The sequence below is a fragment of the Halichoeres trimaculatus genome, unplaced genomic scaffold (assembly GCF_033239565.1).
Source record: "Halichoeres trimaculatus isolate MK-OKI-2021-1 unplaced genomic scaffold, fHalTri1.1 fHalTri1_scaffold_6, whole genome shotgun sequence".
Taxonomy (NCBI): Eukaryota; Metazoa; Chordata; class Actinopteri; order Labriformes; family Labridae; genus Halichoeres; species Halichoeres trimaculatus.
The window spans coordinates 18,175,204-18,190,242 of NW_027437184.1; the positions used below are offsets into that span (position 1 = coordinate 18,175,204).

The 15,039-nt window shown below is 39.9% G+C and overlaps 3 protein-coding genes and 1 non-coding gene across 4 annotated transcripts; 1 reads left to right on the forward strand and 3 right to left on the reverse strand.

Moving 5' to 3' along the window:
• Positions 1 to 154: 154 nt before the first annotated feature.
• On the forward strand, positions 155 to 6,653 carry birc2 (baculoviral IAP repeat containing 2). The gene is made up of 14 exons (XM_074672510.1): positions 155 to 223; positions 737 to 812; positions 1,596 to 2,326; positions 2,460 to 2,740; positions 2,837 to 3,139; positions 3,305 to 3,593; positions 4,354 to 4,453; positions 4,594 to 4,672; positions 4,762 to 4,807; positions 4,936 to 5,178; positions 5,281 to 5,379; positions 5,544 to 5,699; positions 5,827 to 5,868; positions 5,952 to 6,653. Exons 3-14 carry the CDS (start codon positions 2,233 to 2,235, stop codon positions 6,143 to 6,145), a joined length of 1,926 nt encoding a protein of 641 aa, XP_074528611.1. The 5' UTR covers positions 155 to 223; positions 737 to 812; positions 1,596 to 2,232; the 3' UTR covers positions 6,146 to 6,653.
• A 267-nt stretch (positions 6,654 to 6,920) lies between these two features.
• rpl23a (ribosomal protein L23a) lies at positions 6,921 to 9,214 on the reverse strand. The gene is made up of 5 exons (XM_074672511.1): positions 9,092 to 9,214; positions 7,927 to 8,107; positions 7,530 to 7,706; positions 7,204 to 7,273; positions 6,921 to 6,986 (listed from the first exon to the last, which is right to left on the reverse strand). The coding sequence occupies exons 1-5, from the start codon at positions 9,159 to 9,161 to the stop codon at positions 6,972 to 6,974; spliced, it is 513 nt and encodes a 170-aa protein (XP_074528612.1). The 5' UTR covers positions 9,162 to 9,214; the 3' UTR covers positions 6,921 to 6,971.
• LOC141792314 (small nucleolar RNA Z17) lies at positions 7,816 to 7,885 on the reverse strand. The gene has a single exon (XR_012598372.1). It is a non-coding gene; the product is annotated as a small nucleolar RNA Z17 (small nucleolar RNA).
• Positions 9,215 to 10,116: 902 nt separating the features above from the next.
• Positions 10,117 to 14,777, reverse strand: ddx52 (DEAD (Asp-Glu-Ala-Asp) box polypeptide 52). The gene is made up of 15 exons (XM_074671490.1): positions 14,619 to 14,777; positions 14,150 to 14,417; positions 13,817 to 13,956; positions 13,529 to 13,714; positions 13,298 to 13,441; positions 12,907 to 13,018; positions 12,725 to 12,797; positions 12,264 to 12,467; positions 12,087 to 12,177; positions 11,838 to 11,960; positions 11,591 to 11,741; positions 11,310 to 11,385; positions 10,930 to 11,001; positions 10,530 to 10,832; positions 10,117 to 10,306 (listed from the first exon to the last, which is right to left on the reverse strand). Exons 1-15 carry the CDS (start codon positions 14,766 to 14,768, stop codon positions 10,288 to 10,290), a joined length of 2,112 nt encoding a protein of 703 aa, XP_074527591.1. The 5' UTR covers positions 14,769 to 14,777; the 3' UTR covers positions 10,117 to 10,287.
• Between the last annotated feature and the right edge of the window lie 262 nt (positions 14,778 to 15,039).

Genomic DNA, 15,039 nt, shown 5'->3' on the forward strand with positions numbered 1-15,039 from the left:
GTAAACTTTGATATCTTTCTGATATCTCATGATGTAGCCCCTGAGAGAGGCAGACAGGTAGTTTGTTCTCAGCATTGTAGATGGGGGAGTGGCAATGAGCAGGGACTTGAGGGAAATCCCAGACTGTCAACCAACTCACAGGATATGCACTCAACTTGAATCACTTTGAGTTGAAAGGAGTGAATGGTCCCAACCTTTTGAGCAACTTTATCAAGACTTCTTTGTAAGTATCTAGTTTTATTAATATTCTGCCCTTTTTGCTTTCGTAGCACTATATAATGTAAGTTATAGGCCATTGGAAGAATTTATGATCAAGCTGATAAGAATTTCCTCAGTGTAAGCATGATGTGTCCTATTTGCTGTCATTTTCATGGAACATACGTTTCTTCTGTTGGACTAAGTATGTAAAGATTGAATGTAATCGCATCTAAAAAAGGGGTTCTTTAATTTGTCTTTTATTATTATAAGAATAATGTGTTGTCATTTGATGTACAGGTTTAGTGGTAAATGTAATGACAAATCACTTGGTTCACAGCACCTGACTGCTGATTGTTTAAATGCCGTGTATGGTCATGATGTGTATTGTGTAATTAAAGAAAGGAGTGAAGTTCAATCTTTAGGTCGTTTCAAGAAACATGTGGGGCTTTGAGAACCCAGGGTACTGGTATTGCCCAAAGGATTTCTGAATGGTCAATCACATGTATGAGTTTCTTTGCTTCGTTTTCGTTTCTTTCAGAACCGGAAGCTGCTGGAGGCCGTACCGTGACGTCACTCTTGGATCATTACGCAGGGACTTTCCATACCTACTGACGGTAAGTGTCTAAAGGAAAGGTCATGATACACAGCTGTTTGGCGTTATTACCTCATATTTTTGGGTGACTAGAAATCAAACAAGTCTTCTATAACTTATCTTCGAGGTATCTGAAGGGAAAGACGAACGACGTAAAGTAAAACGTCAACAGTAGCTAGCGCTAGCATGCTATTGTTTGTGGTCAAACTGGTTTCTTTGAGAGTAAATGTCATAAAATTCACTAACCATTATAATCCTGTACAATATGTTCGAACTTAAGTAACAGTTAAAAATCCAAACAAAAAATACAATCCAGTGTTAAAATTGACATAGCTGAATTTGAGGGAAACGTCTTTAATGCTAGATCAAACCCGGAAGTGCCAAAGGAACAACGCTGGGCGTTCAGGAAAGTATTTCGACAGCTAGAAATAAGAATATTATCCACATAAAACTCATTGTTACTGTTACAGAGAAATTTCCTGATCTATTCTTTTACTTTCGTATAAATATTTCCCCTAACAATAACCATGTAAGTTGAAGGATCAGGGGTTTTACAAGACATGGTCTAAAAACATTATTGAAACAAAAAAATACCAAAACAAAAAAGACCAAGGGGAAATTGCCAGTAAAAACTGAGCATTTTTCCAATATATTGTCCAAGAATTTTAAGTACATACGTTGTGGCATTTGTCAAACTACACAAAGTGTCACTACTTGAACTGTCTATAGCTGAATAAAGCCTGTGCTTATACCTAAAAGAAGTTGAATCTATAATTATGTTTGTTTTTCTTCTTTGTCTCTCCAGGTCCTGCTCTTGTTAAAGTAAAAAGGAGACCTGACTGAAAGAGGATAAAACAACATTTCTTATTGGGTTATTACAACTCAATTATGGAGACTTAAACGCCAACAAAAGGGATGTCCAAAAAGGGGGGAGGGGTTTGAGAGCATCAACACCTGGTCTGTGTTTTAGGTTGTGTGTGAGTTTGTGCTTAAGACGCTATTTAATTTATTATGTTTGTACACATCATCACTAACTTTACGTTTGAATCATTAAATGTATTGGGCATGACTTTGCTTGATTTACAAGATAATCAGTTTTGTGCAGATCCTGGGTGATCTGGAAAAAATGTTTTATATTAAGGAGGATGAATCACAATTCAATACACATCTTATGCAGTTTGCATCAAGTGTGGTGTAATCATAGTGGTTGCTAGACTCGTAGGTTTCTTTTCTTTTTCACTCTTTAAGTTTTGCTTTTAACCAGGTCTCACTTTCCTTTTTACTCTGTCTTTTCACTCCCTCCTCTGTCGCCCTATCAGCATTATTGTTCTTTGTTGGATATGTGAGTGAGTGTGTCTGTGTAAAAGCCAGACCTTGGGTTGACTCGAACCCCTCTCCCCTTGGAGGACATCTCTTTCCTCAAATTGTTCTTAAATACAAAAATGGAAACTCTCCTTCAACTCAAAAATAACCCGTTTTTGATGGGGTTGTGCCGCAATGGGCCACCACCTGACCTTCAATATGACAACTCCTCAGGTACCAATTTTATTTATTCTCCATCTATGTGTATAGATAACCTTGTGACTAATAGACATGTATGTTATCATCTAACTTTCTGATGTTTAATCTTCTAGATATATCTCTACATGATGCTTTTTTTTGTCCCCAGAGCTCTTTCGCATCTCTACTTTTGCTCGATTCCCTGCTTCAGGGGTCACAGAGCGAAGTCTGGCAAGAGCAGGTTGGTTCTACACAGGCGTAGGCGACCGTGTTCAGTGTTTCAGGTGTAACGTGACGGCAGAGGGCTGGCAGGCTGGAGATTGTCCTACAGAGAAACACAGACAGCTGTCTCCTTCCTGCTCCTTCATCCAGAGCCTCCCATCTACAGCCAACCTCCTCTCGTCCTCCCACTCGGCCTTCTCGCCACTCCGCAGTGCCCCCGCCATACCAGTAAGACCAAAGAGATGTCTTTACCTTGCAGAAAGTTTCCCCTAAGTCTTGGTAAAATCACATTTACAGAAAATATTTTACTTTGTTTTCATTTAGATTTCGGCCCCGGGCCCAGCTGCTTCCAACCTAGCAGCAGGTCAAGGAGAAGAGCCAGTCGGCTACCTGAACATGGGCTTCTCTGCTCCACCGCCCTCCAGCCCACTCAGCTCTCGAGGTGTAGAGGACATGTCCCACCAGAGGCCGACATGCCACAACCCCAGTATGCGCAGAGAGCAGGACCGCCTGGACTCCTTCCAACCCTGGACGCTCTCCATCATCACTCCTGCTGAGCTTGCTAAGGCTGGCTTCTACTACCTTGGCCAGGGAGACCGGGTGGCTTGCTTTAGCTGTGGAGGACAGGTGTGTATTATCACAAAGAGCATATAATTGACTGAGTCAGGTAAAAAGGGTTTCAGTTTGTCAATAGGGTGACGTTTTATTGTGTACCCCCGGTTTCAAAAATAGTAGTTATTTAAAGTTGCTTTTTATGAGACTCAGAAAAAATGTATTTTTCTGCATTCACAGTTAAGTAACTGGGAGCCTGGAGACAGAGCTGTGTCTGAACATCAGAGGCACTATCCAAACTGTCGGTTTGTACGTGGGGATAGAGCCGATAATGTGTCGCTAGCAGGAGCTGGAGGAGCTGCATCAGGTTTGGCACCTGCTCAACTGCCTGCAGGAGCTCCAACACTCAGCAATGTCTCCAACCCTGCCATGCAGCAGAGCGAAGAGAGGCTGCTCACTTTTGTCAACTGGCCTTCACGTATCCCTGTTCGGCCTGACCAGCTGTCTAAAGCGGGCTTCTACTATGTAGGTACGGACAGCATCACCCCAAAACACTCATTCTCAGCTTGATCAAGTTGGAACACTCGGGAGACTACCATCAGATGGTCGTAAACGTAACCACTAAATGCTATCACCTGTGCATTATCAAATATAAGGGTAGAATTTGGTCTTTTTATGGATGGCCAAAGCTTATTTAATTTACTTTGAGGTTGTTTTTCTATAACAACCAACATTTTATTTATCTCCTTAAAAATCTTAATAAATGTACTAAGATGTAATTTTCTTTTTTTCCCGGCAAATACTTGAACAGTTTGGATGGTAAATGTTTCATAAAAAAACAATTTATTCTTTAAGGTTAGATGTTAAAGCTATTAATCTCAAAGATAACAAATAATTAATCCATAATGTACAGATTAGTCAGCTGCTTGCTGCTAGTGTTTTTTTTTCCTTTCCTGGCAACAGCTCAGATATCAGTAAGAGTTATTTCCCCTGGTGTTTGGGGATGCCCAACCACCTGGCATTTTTGTATCACCAGTCTATTGGTTTTTTTTTACTTTATCTGGGAATTTCTCGCTAAGGTCTTAGGGACTCTAACATGATGTCTCATCATCATATGTCAATGCTAAATATAGCATTGTAACATAGTTCATTCAAGGCTAAAGGTTTGGGTTTCAAGAGGAAATGAGACATTGGAAACTGTTGTGTTTTTTTTTTCAAACAATACATTTTTTTCCCCCCGAAACGCGTAAACCTCATCTCTCAGTGAAACCCCTTTGTCTGTCTTTAAGGTCGTAACGATGATGTCAAGTGTTTCTGCTGTGATGGAGGCCTGCGCTGCTGGGAGTCCGGTGATGATCCGTGGGTGGAACATGCTAAATGGTTTCCGCGGTAAATCTCTTGATTTCATTTTGATTGCTGACAAAGTGAGCCGCCAAAATCACTTTATTTTCTACAACAGCAGATACTTTCATGTTTATTCAAGTATGAAAAAAAGGTTAGTATGATGATCTCTGTCTGGGTTTTATCAGGTGTGAGTATTTGCTCCAGGAAAAGGGACAAGAGTTTGTCCACCAGATCCAGGCTCGCTTCCCTCGTCTGTTTGAACAGGTGAGAATGATACAAATCTGTATCTGTTCTTCCTTCACATATTTGCCATTGAATATTTCATCTGAGGTTTTTCATTTCACCTTCAATAGCTTCTTACTAACGGAGACAGCTCCAGGGAATTTGTGGATCCACCAGGTGAGTTTATAAAAGAAGTGAAGATCAGTAAATTTGAGCTTCAAGATACACAAACTCTTTACTCTGTAAATAATTAAATAAAATGTAGACACCTCACAACTGCTTGTCCTTTCAATCTCTGCTATCAGTGGTTCACCTAGCTCCAGGAGAGGAGCGCTCAGAGGACGCCATCATGATGAACACCCCGGTGATTAAGTCAGCTTTAGAGATGGGCTTTGAGCGAAGCCTCGTCAAGCAAACAGTCCAGAGTAAGATTCTGACCAGCGGCGAGAACTACAGAACAGTCCAAGAGCTGGTCTCAGACCTGCTGAGTGCAGAGGACCAGAAGAGAGAAGAAGAGCGGGAGATGCTAGCAGAGGCGATGGCATCAGGTACAACAGAGCAATAAAACATGGCAAACTCTGTGACGCCTTAATAGGAGCAGGAAGATTTGTGTTTACCAGTAAAAAAAAAAAAACTCTTTTTTGTTTCAGATGGCTTCACATTTGTGAAGAGACACCAAGCAGCGTTGATCCAACGTCTGAAGAGTGTTGAGCCAGTGTTGGAACATTTACGAGAGCAAAATGTTTTATGTAGGTTTACTTTTAATCTCTTAGTTTCTGCCTTCACTCTGGGATTTGAACATTCACTGAGTTCTAGGGGTTACTTTTGATATGGCTTAAAAATTTGTAGAATTATTGTATCTATAGTCAAAACAACCATAGTTCAAGAGTAACTCTGTATCGCTAACCTGCAGCCCCAGAGGAGTACAGCGGCCTTAAAGCTCAGACATCAGCACAGCAGCAGACCGCCAGGCTGATAGAGCTCGTCCTCACCAAGGGAAACGCTGCAGCTGAGGTGTTCCGCAACTGGATCCAGAAAAACGACGTCCATCTTCTCAGAGATCTCATGGGTATGTCTTTCAGTTTAACTTGTGTGTCAGAGATCAAGCACACAAAATATCAAAACGGATCTAAATTGCCCTCCTAAAGTTCCCTGTGGTTTTTCTGACTTACTGACTGAAGTTTTTACATTTTCAGCCCAATCAAATGAAGCTGCATCACCAAGTCAAGATCTTTCAGGTAATTAAACACACCGGACTTAAGGATGCCACTCAAACATTTTTTCTGTGATCTGAAGATGACTTTTTATTTTCTCTTCGCAGATCTCCCCATGGAGGAGCAACTGCGGCGCCTGCAGGAGGAGCGTACCTGCAAGGTGTGTATGGACAAAGAAGTCAACATCGTCTTCATCCCATGCGGACACCTGGTGGTGTGTAAAGAGTGTGCGCCATCGCTGAGAAAGTGCCCTATCTGCAGAGGCCTGGTTAAAGGCACAGTCCGAACCTTCCTCTCATAATAAGAAGAAGAAGCTGTGAACTGTTTGCTTTAGTCTCCCAGCTAACGAATGTGGGCAATAAGATAAAATTACATCTACTGGATAGAGCAAAGTTCTTGTGCATTTTTTTCCGTTGCCAAAATGACATTAACTTATTTTGCCAAGTTTCTACATGATTGTGGTAAAGGTAAAGCTAACAGACATAACTTGATTATGTATGACAAAGAATGTTTTAACAGCTGGTTTAAACACCCAGTCTAACACTTCATCTGATTTTTCAGTGTATAATCTAGCAGGTTCAATTGGGGCTACATTATCAGGTATTATTCTATAAATGGGTAGAATATTTTACTAACAGTGGCTGTAAGAACATGGTAAAAGTGAAAAGTCAATTCTCAATAAAAGGTGATGAGCAGATACGTGTTTCATAAACTCAAAAAACCTGTGCAACAAAAACATTTGCAGCATTTGCTTATTTAACTCTGCGCCACAACCACTCAATGTACACCTTCCACACACCTCCTGATTAAAAAAGAAAAACCCACTTAACCATTTGCAAGACCCTTAAATTATATTCTGGAAGAAATGAAGATTTGACATAACTACAGAGAAGGAACATTTTGCTCATTGATTGAGAGATCTGCCCACATTGATCATAAGCTCACCTTACTACAAATGCACACTGCTTAGAAATTCTCCAAGTAAATATAAGCCAGTAGCTTAGATACGGTTAAAGCACACAAGAGTCAATTACTGAATGTATCAATGTGTGAATACAAGACACAAAACAAGTCTGTTTTTGTTTATACAAATATTTTATTTTCCCACAAGTCTCTTCAGCCACTTTTTAGATGATGCCAATCTGTGGAGAAAAAAGGATGAATTACACACAATGCTCATCAACAGAGATTGAATACATGTGCATACAAGATCTGGCATCAGTGGTTCCTTTGAATGCATCATAATCATTCAGGTTAAAGAAAAGTTTACATCACATGCTCAGAATCTGTCTTTATGTTAAAACAGCCAACCTTTTTATGACATCAGTGTAACCATTTATAGACTTATACAAGACTCACCTTGTTTGCAACATCCAATGCATCATAATCTGGTGCAAGACGAACGTACGCCTTCTTCTCACCGTCAGGCCTGGTCAAAGACAAATAATGAAGACAGCCATGAGTCAGAACTGTGCTGTCAATGTGAAAGAGTAAAGTGCTGTCTCACAGCCTCTAAAAACCATATACCAAGGCCAAATTTTGGTCTTGATCTTTTTTTTTTTTACCATCACAAAGGTCTTAGAAAGTACTGAGCTCATTCACTGCTGAATCCAACATGCAGGTAGATGAAGCAAACAGATAAGTTCAGAGATCCTAACGCACTGCTTGTCTCTGCTCTGAGTTACCTGATGAGCGTGTTGACTTTGGCGACATCAATGTCGTACAGCTTCTTGACAGCGTGCTTGATCTGATGCTTGTTTGCCTTGACATCCACAATGAATACTAGTGTGTTGTTGTCCTCAATCTTCTTCATTGCAGACTCTGTCGTCAAGGGGAACTTGATGATGGCATAATGATCCAACCTACAGAAAAGCAATGTATATTAGGCCAAATTACAATGTACCATTCATTTTAACATCTAATCAGAACATAGTGAATATCTTTACATCACACAGATAGAAAGTAGTTTGAGGTGCATCAGTATTAAAAGGCTGGAATCACTCTTTTTCATACTTTGATCGCTTAAACCATCATGTGCACCAGTCTGAGTCTTCGCCTCCTTCAGCAGTCACATTTACTCACTTGTTCCTGCGCGGAGCACTCTTGCGAGGATACTTGGGCTGTCTACGCAGACGCAGGGTTTTGGGGCGACGGAAGGTGGGAGAAGTCCTTACTTTCTTCTTCCTCTGGCTGTGTACGCCCTTCAGCACAGCCTTCTTGGCCTTCAGAGCCTTTGACTTGGCCTCAGTCTTGGCAGGGACAGCTTGAAGAAAAAGAAAAAGGTAAGAGTTAGCAATTAAAGCCCCTCTTATAGACTTGAGGGGAAACAATTACTCTGATCCAAATTGGAAATGCACATCGTTGAGTGTAATCACCCACTGCTGCAACAATTAAAACAATCAATACGCCTGCTGAATGTGAGACTGCAAATCCAATATTTCAGGCTTCTATCTTTAACCAACTGCATTTTAATTTTGTGCATCAAAATAAAGAAGCTAGAATTGATCGCTTTGAGCAAACCTAAGGATTGTGGTCTACCACAGGGGTCCATTGACTAATAAAATATGAATACATATTTCTTCTTTCTGCGCCAGGTAACTGAAGCTTTTAAACGTTTAAAATGGCACAAACTAATCACCATGTAAGACCACACTTAAAGATGATAACCTTTTAACAGCAAGGGAAACTCAAGCAGCTACATGTTACAGTACCCACCATACGAACTTACATACGGACTTTAAATTGCTCCAGATGCTTGTAATCATTACAATAGAGCTTATGACTGATATTCAGTGGCAGTTCCCAGACTATTTACAGTTATAGGACACGCTGATTCACGTGTTGCTAACTAATGAGAAGCCGCCGAAATGCTAACGTCAGTAGCTAACATTACAACAGGTTCTCCGTTAAGCGCTATAGCTCCTCAACCGGGGTAACATCAAGAAGGAAAACAGAACAACGTACAAAGACGAGTGAGATAATAAAAGTGTGGGATAACAGCTACAAATAGACAGCGTTTTAACCTATGACGCCACCATGCTTGCACTAGCTTAGCAGGACGTTCCAGCGTATATGCCGAACACAGCCCACGTTAGCTTTATAAGTAGACATCTGACACACGAGCGGCGAAGTGTCTGAAAATATCAGTGAATTTATCATTTCTATTTGAATCAGTCCATCAAAAACTAGAAGCTCAAATTCTTTAAATAACACGAAAATTTCATTTTAAATGTTTAGCTTCACATACCTTCCTTCTTCGCCTTCGGTGCCATGTTGAGAAAGGAAGAACGATCGGGGTTTCCAGGACTAAAATGCATGGGCGAGAATTCATTGTAGCTGTATCGCGATAGTTAAGGCTGCCTGACACGACTCCACGCTGAGTACGTTCATTCTTGAAAGAGCCGTTGATAAGTAATACATTCTGATCCTTCGGCACTGGTGGGGAAACAGAGTGGAAAGATTCTAACCCTTTACTAACAAACTGTATTAATCATGTCTTCCATTTTCAAAATATACTCAAACATAAATCAAATTCACAGTTAGTTTTGGTATATGGATAAACATCTTTTTACAGGAAAGAAGCATTTAATGTCTTTCATTGGTGTAATCTTTTATGTTTTCCCCCTGATTTGTATTTCCTTTATTTGGTGGTAAGGTTTAATTGTCATTATTGTTTATTAATTAATTAATTTTCCCTTTCCTGTTGTTTGATTCTCATCTTTAATTGTTATTTTTTGTGGTATTAATCTTGTCCCCCTCCCATTTCCCTATTATTAATTTTTATTTTGGAAAGCACTTTATTATACAACTTTATTATAATTATTATTATTTATTTATTTATTTTTTAACTTGTGTGATAGGCATAATGAAAAGATGCTGGTCCTTAAAGATCTAAATGGCTTTTATAATTCTTAACTACATAAATAACAGAATTCTTTTGCAGATACAGTGATGTAAAAGCACTAGCTGTGGCTTTAATTTTGCTAACATCTACTTGTGGAAGAACTGTTAAAAGGTAGATTTAACAAAAAATACATTTTGTTGCAGGTAGAAATGGTAGAAATTGGCTGATTTTTTTTGTTGTTGTTGTTTGTTTTATTTTTATTTTTTTTTCAATGTAGGTATTACTGTATCTCAGGTCCAGATTGGTTCATAAACATTTATAAGCCCAACAACACCAATTATCACTCATCAATCTTATTTTTTATTATTTTTTTGTTATTCTGATGCCAGACTTACAGGTGAGACAATATTACAAAAAATCCACACAAGATTTAATACATATGTACATAAAATGGTTTATTTCATTCTCAGATAATGAAAACTGCCATCAACTCAAAATGCAAGATTTAATTTAAAAAAAAAAGAAAAGAAAAGAAAAAGAAATTCGCATCCAACTTCAGGTCACTCTCCTCATCCCATTTTCACTGATTCTTTTCTGGTTTATTTTTGGTCTTTGTTCCTAAAGGAAAAAGTAGAATGAAACACAAATCATTTTATGCTATACAGTCTTTCATCAAATTAGAAACAATTTTAACACCAAAACAATCCTAGATCAGTGGAAGATCGTTTTTCAACTACATTTGGACCTTAGCATACATATATTTCAGAGAACACCATCAGCTTTAAAAGTGATTTGTCATGGCACGAGGATGATATTAAAAAAATACTCAAATCCTTCTTACTTTTTTAACTTGGCTCCTGATAATGTTGATCCTTTTTTCTGGGACAGCTTCTTCTGTTTTCCTGTTCCTGGATCTTTCTGCATTTTATTTGTCTTCTTCTGTTTTTGTCTCTTCTTTTCCTGTTTTGGCAGTTGCACGGCTGCTTGAGATCCACTTTCTCCTTTTTGTGCTCCACCCGCTGCCTGCTTCTCTCCTTTCTGACGTTTATTCCCTAGTTTTCCTTTTTTCTTCATTAGGAAACGAGGAGTTGTGCAAATGGTGCTTCTCGAGGGTGGTTTCTTCTCAAGCCTACGTTTTGCTTTGCTAAAAAAAAAGATAGACATGATGAAAGGTAAGTCAAAAGTTGAACTGATCAGTGCAGTGAAAACTGAAGGATAAGTAAGGCCTCTTAACGAATTACCTGTGTATCTTCTTGAAGCCAATCATGTAGTCAGGAACTGGACAGCCAGCTTGTTTTATGACATTAGCAATACTGTTACAAAGATATACAAAAAGAAACATAAAAAACACCAACGATACATCATCCCACAAAAAAACTAAATAATGTGATAACTAACATTACACCAAGAGGACCAAGAGAGTGGAGGAACGTCCACATCTGTGTGGCCAACTATTAATGATTACAATATTAAACATCTGATGATGTGATTTTCCTACCTGTAACCAACCATTTGATGACCATGGAGTTTTATATGAATATTCTGAGTCACAAACTAAAAAAAACCCACCAGTTTACCAGCAGGAGCTTGCACCCTTCCTAAACGTCTCACAGGAACGTACCTTCGCAGCAATGGCTTGTCATTTTCTGTGAAGAAGGTGATGGCCTTTCCCAGGTGTCCAGCTCTACCAGTTCTACCTAATGAACATGAAGTGGAATGATTCACAACTCGGCTCATAAAAAGATGAGAATGTCTTATAACAAACAGTGAGACTTTAAAGCTCCTATAGTTGTTCAGAATCAAAAGATAAAATTCAAAAAGTCAAAAAAAGGCTAAAAGAAACATTTACAGATTGTTAGGCTCCAAAGAGAAAGTTACTTGCTGTACTTGTAAACTACGAACCTATTCGGTGTATGTACTCCACAGCACTGGTAGGGAAGTCATAGTTCAACACAAGGTTCACTCCTTTGAAGTCTATTCCTCTGGCGAGCAGAGCCGTGCAGATCAACACCCAGATTTTACCAGAGCGAAAGCTGTTTACCACGTTGTCCCTCTAACATTGAAAAGTCAAAGAAGTAAAAGATGAATACAAGGCTGCTGTGACACAAAGCTCATCAGTGATATATATAGAATGAAAGTGAACATGCACCTGTTGCTGTGTGCGGTCTGCATGGATCACGTCCACATTGATGCCTTCGTACACCAACTCATGAAAGAGCTCCCTAGCTCGGTCTATGGACTGAACAAACACCAGCATGGGAGGCAAGAAACCCTGACAACAGCAGAGAGGAGATTCTTTCATTCAGGGTAACATTGTGAAGAAACAGAGTTTATACTGATCTCATTTTGATTTCCATATCAAATCATAAAAGTTAAACATCCTCCTCACTGTCCCCACCTTCTTGATGATGTCCCTCATGGCAACCAGTTTGCCGTTCTCTGTCCCAACAAACAGCAGCTCCTGTTCCACTGTCTCAACTGCTGTGTTTCTGATGACATCAAAAACCATTATTTTGGGGTGTGAGACAAATGAAATGTGAGGTACAAGAACAGAGCTGTACTTTTGGGTTATTACCTGTGTCCAATGTTGACAGACACCAGGTTGTCAAGGTTTAGGCGGCACCACTGCTCCACATCAGTCGTGCAGGTGGCACTGAAAAAAGCCCTGCGCACCTTCAAACCAGAACAGGCCAGAAAAATGGAGGCGAGCTGCTCCCTGAAGCCTGTTTTACCGTCCTCAAACAGCTTATCAGACTCATCAACAACCAGCCACTCCACGCTGAATGAAAACAAAACAATTGAGTTATTTTTCCTTTTGTTTGAGTGTTGATTTCATGTCTGAACTTGCAGGGTATTACACAAACATAATATGGTTATTTATAATTCTAATTCAGATTGTTAGAAATACTTTAGAGTCTCAATAAAGTTTCTCTTTCATTTGTAGTTGTGTGGTAGTATCAATATGTGTTTAACTTGGTTAAGAATGACTTTTTGGTTGTTGCTAACATTTAATCTCAAGATTCTTTGTTATCATACCTGCTGAGGTCAATAGCTGGAGGATCCTGCTTGAGAAGGAAGACCAGTCTGTTTGGAGTGCTGACAAGAATATCTGCACAGAAAATCAATTGTTTTTTTTTTCTTTTACACAGTTTCATGTTTGCATTTGTACTTAACTTTTCCTAAGATCTGTTTTGTGTGCTCTGAATTCCACTTCTCACCATATTTTTTGTTTGATTGTGGTCCATACTTTTTGGCCGCCAAAGACGCTTTGTCTAGGATGTGAACTCTGAATCTAGTGCCCTCTGACAGACGCAGAAGCTCTCTGTAGGTCTAAACAGGAAAGAATGTGACTTCAATGCTTTCAAAAAGGTGTAAATGTGTATGATCCAGATTATTTCTCCAGGCCTTATTTCTTAACATCAATCAGCATGTTATGTGTTGAATATGAACAGTTTGCTTTTGTGCCAAAGTTATCAATGACAGAAACCTGAAAACATCCAGAATCATTATAAGAAGACATCACAACATATAGCCAAGCCTTAAACTATGACTAAAAAGCCTAAAGTGATCTTCTTAAAATATCCAACAAACTTCGTGTGATTTGTGTACCTGGCTGGCCAGTTCCCTTGTCGGAGAGATAATTACAGCTCTGAAGCCCAGATTTGCCGGCTGTTGAAGGTGGGCAAGAAGTGGAAGACAGAAGGCCAATGTTTTTCCTGATCCTGTGGGAGCGCAGGCCAAAAGCTCCCGACCCTGACCAAAAAACCAGACAACTCATTACATATACATACACACACATTGTACCACAATCTTTGAAAGTTGGTATGAAGTTTCACTCACGTGCATCATGAGGGGTATTGCCTGCATCTGTACTGGAGTGGGAGAGTTGAGCCCTGCCTCTCTGAGGTTCTTAATGACACAAGGGTTAAGATGATACTCTGTCTGCAACTCCTCAAAGGTACACACAGGGTCAGGAACATCACAGCCATGCACATTGATGCGATGCTGAGAGCGAATACGATTCACCTGAAATCAAAACAAGGATGTAGGAAATAAGGTGAAGGTAAGACCAAGAAAGATACTGTCCATGAAGCACTTCTTTGCAGCCTGTTATGATTCTTTTGGGACCTTTTCCTGATGAAGCTGTTTCAGCCTCTTCAGTGACGATTTCTCTTTCTTTGTGCTCAAAGGATTTTGGATCTTTCTGTCCAGTGAGGAGGTCCAGGTGATGCCATTTCCCTCTGAGTTTTTCAGCTGTTTGCCACCAGCTTCAGTGAGACAGAAGTAGTGAGACAGTATTAACAATGTGACTTTGACAGTCTAATTATGTTCAGGATAAAGCATGGCACACAATGAATGTGAGGATTTAAAAGAATGAATAAAATCATCTTGTGTATCATTTTGTATTACTTTTACACTTTATGGATATGTTGCTATAAAATTCATTGCCAAACAATTTACCTTCTTCCTTGACCAGGTTACTCTTCTTGTTTTTCTTTTTTGTCCTGATGTCTCTGTCTTCACATCTGAGCTTCCTTTTGCCCCTTACACCAGAGTCCCTTGTCACCTCGTATTCATCTTCATCGCTGTGCTCCTCTTCCTCTTCATCCTCCTCCTCCTCCTCTTCCAGTCCAGAAGAACTGCTCTGGGCTCCACTAGCAGATCCCGTGCCAAAGAAATCGATCGCAGAGAGAGGATCTAGCAACGCTTCCCCTCCCGGTCTAACAGCCTGTGAAATGAGAAACGGTTTGTGAGTACAGTGAGCCTGTTGGTATATAGTTGTCCCACAACTTTCTCAAACATCAAAGAAACTTCCTGACTAAACTCCACATTCAATTTCACGCCTTTAACAGTGAGGTTAACATGAACAGTGGCTAAAAGATGGTGTCCTGCTCTTCTAGTCACCCGCTGCTACAACAGTTTACTTTACCTTAAACCGAGAAGCATCCTGACCAAATCTCTTCAGGTCAAACTTTGCTCCTGCCCCGAGTTTCTTAAACAACTCAAACGCGTCCATCCTCACGGAAAGAGCAGCGTGGTCTGTCCACATCCAGGCATCACTAATCAACATCCGGATCATTCACCAGCAGAAACTCTCCCACCTGAGCACCTGCGCCCTCTGCTGGCGGATTTTTAGGCGCGAGGCATTTTATACAGGCTTTTCTCCAAACCGCCCATACTGCCTACTGCTTATGAATGTACTTGTTTGAAGAGGGCACTGCATACTGCCTTTTACTTTTGAATTTAGTGTAGTATGACTGTTCTGTTGGGTCTGTTAGGATACCACGTTTGTTTCCAGTTACAGGGCAGCAGAAATACAGCTGATGTTTTTTTTTTTTTTTGTTTTGTTT

Bases quoted from the DNA above. Each gene is read 5' to 3' on its own strand.
- birc2 (XM_074672510.1), top strand. From the start codon at position 2,233: ATGGAAACTCTCCTTCAACTCAAAAATAACCCGTTTTTGATGGGGTTG. The intron at 3,594-4,353 runs GTACGGACAGCA...TCTGTCTTTAAG, and splicing joins AGCGGGCTTCTACTATGTAG to GTCGTAACGATGATGTCAAG. The intron at 5,179-5,280 runs GTACAACAGAGC...TTTTTGTTTCAG, and splicing joins AGCAGAGGCGATGGCATCAG to ATGGCTTCACATTTGTGAAG.
- rpl23a (XM_074672511.1), bottom strand. From the start codon at position 9,161: ATGCATTTTAGTCCTGGAAACCCCGATCGTTCTTCCTTTCTCAACATG. The intron at 8,108-9,091 runs GTATGTGAAGCT...TTTTTCTTCAAG, and splicing joins ACCGAAGGCGAAGAAGGAAG to CTGTCCCTGCCAAGACTGAG. The intron at 7,707-7,926 runs GTGAGTAAATGT...GCTTTTCTGTAG, and splicing joins AGTGCTCCGCGCAGGAACAA to GTTGGATCATTATGCCATCA.
- ddx52 (XM_074671490.1), bottom strand. From the start codon at position 14,768: ATGATCCGGATGTTGATTAGTGATGCCTGGATGTGGACAGACCACGCT. The intron at 13,957-14,149 runs GTAAATTGTTTG...GTCTCACTGAAG, and splicing joins TAACCTGGTCAAGGAAGAAG to CTGGTGGCAAACAGCTGAAA. The intron at 11,002-11,309 runs GTACGTTCCTGT...TCTTTGTAACAG, and splicing joins GACAAGCCATTGCTGCGAAG to TATTGCTAATGTCATAAAAC.